At 38.5% G+C, this 5,162-nt stretch overlaps 1 protein-coding gene across 2 annotated transcripts in view; it reads right to left on the bottom strand.

Annotated features, from left to right (window-relative positions):
- Positions 1-2,620, bottom strand: part of LOC121415107 (amiloride-sensitive sodium channel subunit beta-like) — a 25,989-nt gene extending 23,369 nt beyond the window's left edge. Inside the window, exons 1-4 of one of the 2 annotated variants that reach the window (XM_041608202.1) lie at positions 2,303-2,620; positions 1,466-1,783; positions 585-891; positions 1-176 (exon numbers count right to left, since the gene is read on the bottom strand). The exon at positions 1-176 is cut by the window's left edge and continues 72 nt beyond it. In XM_041608202.1, coding sequence (XP_041464136.1) covers positions 1-176; positions 585-891; positions 1,466-1,699 — 717 coding nt within the window. In that variant the 5' untranslated portion in view covers positions 1,700-1,783; positions 2,303-2,620. Of the gene's footprint in view, positions 177-584; positions 892-1,465; positions 1,953-2,302 lie in introns of those variants that run through there. The other variant, XM_041608203.1, reaches the window with a different exon arrangement.
- Positions 2,621-5,162: the final 2,542 nt, after the last annotated feature.

Genomic DNA, 5,162 nt, shown 5'->3' on the forward strand with positions numbered 1-5,162 from the left:
CCCATCGGGTGTTGCTAGTCCTGCTGATGCCACAATGGTAGAACTGCCACTAGGGATATCCGCAGAGACAGGGGCATTGGCAAATGTTGTTGCAGAAGAACCTGACTGACCCTGACCGGAAGTTGGTCCACTGGTACCATCAGGAACATCCGACTTTGATTCTGCAGCATCCTTTTCTAGAAATAGAAGACGCATAATACTCAGATAGTCAAAAAGCAGGTAAAACTATCATAAGTTAGACAACTCACTTCAGGAAGAAAACTGTATTTTCGCACCTTGATTTCTTTTCAGCTTGTATGATTTTCTTTCTTGTACATTAGTGTAATATAATGTTTGTATCAGTTTTCTCATAAATACCCAAAAGAGGAAAAGAGAAGAACAAGGTTGGTGACAAAACATTTTGATATGGAGTTTCGAACAGAAAGGGAATATACCTGTGTCATGCTGGAGTGTCGAAACAAATTAGTAAAAGACTATTAGGTATACCATTGCTACAATATCACATTGAGAAACATGTTTTTACTCATGAAGATCTTAACTTTCTCGTAGAAATGTGTTTTTTCCAATTAAGTAGCTTCACTTACTGTCAGTCGTATCTAACATTGAACTTTGAGTAGTCTGTAGGTCTACATTAACCAAGCCACCATAATCAACACCTCCTCCTGCCCCTTCTCCTTCTCCCTCTCCTACGCCTTCTCCTCCTCCACCTTCGCCTGAATTCGGACCATTACCCCCATCCGGCTCTCCCATGTCCATGGGGCCCGGTGGCTTAAAGTTAACATCAAAGAGTTCTCGGAAAGAGTCGTCCGATCCCTCGAGTTTGGACTTCATCACCGGGTTCATGTTGCAGATGGTGATGGCGGGAAACGTTTGGGAGCGATTGAACTTAATCTGGGTAATACACAGATGAACATTAAGGTACTGAAAGTGGCAAAAATTATCATCTACAACTACATCTATTACATTTACTACTACTACGACGACGACGACTACTACTACTACTACTACTACTTCTTCTACTAATACTACTACTACTACTACTTCTTCTTCTACTACTACTACTACTACCACTACTACTACTACTACTACTACTACTACTATTACTACTTCTACTACTACTGCTACTACTACTACTACTACTACTACTATACTACTACTATCCGCTACTACTACTATACTACTACTACTACTACTACTACTACTACTACTACTACTACTACTACTACTACTACTACTACTACTACTACTTCTTCTACTACCACTATTAACTACTACTATTACTACTTCTACTACTACTACTACTACTACTACCACTTCTTCTTCTTCCTTTTCTACGACAACTATATACATGATATACGAGTACCAAAAATAATATTTCTGATTTTTGTTACTGCTACCTGCTACTCTTGATTGATACCACTAGATTCCTTCCACCAATTCCTATGTCTATTACCCTTCTACCAACCTCATAAGTTACGGTGTACCCATACGCGAAGTACGTTTGAAAGAGAGTGACGACCTGCCAAGTGATGACGCCGATACCAGTCAGGAAAAGAAGCAACCAGAAGAGCTTGGTGATAGGTTTGGACGAACGGTGGATGTTCGGCAGACCGTGAGCCGATGACGTCTCCAATCGACTGTGGAGGATCTTCAAGAAACTCTCCTCTTCCTTCTCAACGTTCGCCTTCCAAGCTTCCATGTTTACGGGGTCTCTCGAAAAAAAATCGTTTCTTGTATAGGCGTTCAAGTGATCAATCGTTAAAATGTCCAAGTATTGAATTATCTGTGAGGCAGTGATAGAAAACGCAGTTTCAATCTCGAAAAATGAAGAATACGTTCAAATGTAAGTATTCACATACTCTTATAAGAGTTGAGGTTATTCATGACTGATCTCTACCTAGGTTAATACACAAAAAATATTGAATAATCTATGCGAAAGCGATTGAAAACTGACATTGATATCTAGTTTATAAACAGTTTTAAATCTTAATATTTTTTTTCATGAAATATCTGACTAAGAATCGCCTGGGCTACACCAAAAAATCGAATTAAAATATAATCTAAAGAGAATATTAAAAAAAACATTGTTTGTCTGCAGTACAATTTCCTTCAAAGTAACACGATGAAAGTGATTCGTGCTCCCGAATAATCAGCGAAATATACACAGCTGGGAACCATTTTGGTGATATCTCCCTCTACCTGGGTATAAAAATGACTTTTAAAAAGTTTGCCTTGTTTAGAATGCATTCCTTGTTTGAATCAGAAAAACATAGATAGAGCAAAAATGATGCTATCTGCTTACCGCGTTGCAGCTCTGACCCGTATCACTTTACAGTGCCATTTCAGGAAACTTCTGAAAAAAAAACTCTGTTGTCGTCATGTCAATCCGTCCATAATTTGAATTAGACCTATATTCTCCAATTTCGGTGTTTTTAGCCGAGCAATGTAAAAGATATATCTCAGGAAATGGGGCAATAGATACCGGATGAATATATATTTCTTTAAAATGTTATCTAGGTCCTCATCATAACGGTATGTGACCAAAGAAATTATGATCTCCTGAGAGTGAGCTATTTGACTCTTATCATAAATTGGCAAGATGAGAAGGCCTGATTAGAAACAAAAGACTGATTTCTCCCAACTGATCAAACATAATCACGTTTTTAAAGTGATAGTTTATTTGCTTGGATTTGTGACGCACAGTCGTGTCGGTTACAACGCGTGGCCTAATAGATAGGCGAATATCCCCCACTTACTGTACGCATCGGGTTGCCAATAGTTACCGACCATCCGATTAAAAAAAAAGAAAAAGAAAATTTTCAGCAGCCTACATTATCAACAACGAATAATGATTGATAGTTGAAAGCATGAATTGATACGCCTCATGACATCGACAATGAATGTTTCAGAGTGGCATTGTCTTTTTGGATCAATTGGTAGCAGATGATATGAATAATTTATCAAAGACTCATCGATTCTTTTAACCCGGCCCCTTTTTCGGACTAGGGGGGGGGGGGCTTAATTACTCGTCTCTCCATTTTATTTTGTTGAACATCCTCCGGGTTTTTTGGCCTAGTTCGAGTGGTAATGAGTTATTTTTCCTGACGTCACAATCTCCCTTCTTTATGTCAGTGTCTCGCTATTTTCAGTTTTTTTTTTTGTTAGGGCTGTGGGGGGGTGACAAGCTGACGAGAGGTAGTTAGTTCGACAATGAATGTTTCAGAGTGGCATTGTCTTTTTGGATCAATTGGTAGCAGATGATATGAATAATTTATCAAAGACTCATCGATTCTTTTAACCCGGCCCCTTTTTCGGACGAGGGGGGGGGGGGGGGCTTAATTACTCGTCTCTCCATTTTATTTTGTTGAACATCCTCCGGGTTTTTTGGCCTAGTTCGAGTGGTAATGAGTTATTTTTCCTGACGTCACAATCACCCTTCTTTATGTCAGTGTCTCGCTATTTTCAGTTTTTTTTTGTTAGGGGTGGGGGGGGGGGGGGGTGACAAGCTGACGAGAGGTAGTTAGTTCGATTTTTGTTTCAGGTGTAAAAAGTAGGGGCTTTAGAACTTCAATACGCCCCCATAAAAAAAGAAAACCTCATCAATCTACCCTTTTTTGGTTTGATTCCTCTCTCTCCATTTCCTTATCTCTTTTCATGGTCGGGATTCGAACCCACGTCCTTCTGACCCATGGACGGGAGTCGTAACCTCTAGACCTCCACTTCATAATATAATAAAAGTTATTCCTAACCAACTTTATCATAAGTCTCTAAGCACTCTACAATACATGTAGCATAATCACCTTGGTTTGCAGAGCAGCTCGTGCGTTTCAAGGAATAAATTCCTGCCAGGTACCCATTTACCTCACCTGGGTTGAGTGCAGCACAGTGTGGGTAATTTCTTGCAGATGGAAAACACGCCATGGCCGGGATCCGAACCCACGTCCCTCTGACTAAAGGACGAGAGTCTTAACCACTAGACCTCCATGCCCCTAAAGTACTTGAAAAACTTATGAGAGGAGGGTGGTCACCCACCCCTGCAATGCCCCCCACCCCCTTCGGAGCTATGGATGGGAGTAGAGATTACTTGTGCTAGAAACTAGACGATGAGGATTGACTCAATTTGATATTACATCAAAAAAATCACTTTAGATATAAAATACATTTGGAAAACTGTCAGTATCCTAAATGATAATAAATTGTGGAGTTCCACAGGGTAGTATACTAGGTCCCTTGTTATTTATAATATACATAAATGACCTTTATAAATCTTCAGATGTTCTATCTTTCATTTTATTTGCAGACGATTCGACCTTATTTTATTCCCATGCGAACCAAAATACACTATTTTCTACTATAAATCGTGAACTGAGACATGTAGTTGAATGGGTTAAAGCAAACAAATTATCCCTTAACATCCTGAAGACAAACTTTATGTTATTTAGTAACACTTTGCAAAATCTACTTGGAGACATCCTTTTGGACGATACTGCTCTAAATAGGGTCTCTTCTACTAAATTTTTAGTTCTCATGATTGACGATAAATTGAAATGGAACATTCATATTCAAAATATATCCAAAACTATATCAAGGAACATTGGTATAATGAATAAAATAAGACACTTTTTTCCAAAATCAACACTTTTTACACTATATTCCTCCCTAATACTTCCCTATCTGAATTATGGAATAATGACATGGGGTAACGCCAACAAATATCTTACAGACAAAATTCTCATCTTACAAAAGAACATTATAAGAATTATACATAATGCTCCTCCTCGTTCTCATACTAACAATTTATTTTACAAGTCCAATATTTTAAAACTTCCAGATCTATTTCTTTTTCAAACAGGGCAATTTATGTACAAATTGAATTCAAACGAACTCCCAAACATATTAATTACCATGTTTACAAAAAATAACGCCATTCACAATTACCCAACAAGACAATCACTCCGTTTTCACCTTCCCCGTACCCGCACTCAACTCGCACAAAAAACAATTTCCTTTTACGGTCCTAAATACTGGAATACACTCAGTCACGACATCATTAACTCCGTTAGTCTGAACTGTTTTAAAATCAAGCTAAAAAAGCACATTCTCGAATCTTATAGAGTAAGTCCAAATTGAGCGCTCAGGACCCAACTTCTCTCTTTCCCTCT

Source organism: Lytechinus variegatus, chromosome 5, assembly GCF_018143015.1.
Source record: "Lytechinus variegatus isolate NC3 chromosome 5, Lvar_3.0, whole genome shotgun sequence".
In the NCBI taxonomy this organism is placed as follows: domain Eukaryota; kingdom Metazoa; phylum Echinodermata; class Echinoidea; order Temnopleuroida; family Toxopneustidae; genus Lytechinus; species Lytechinus variegatus.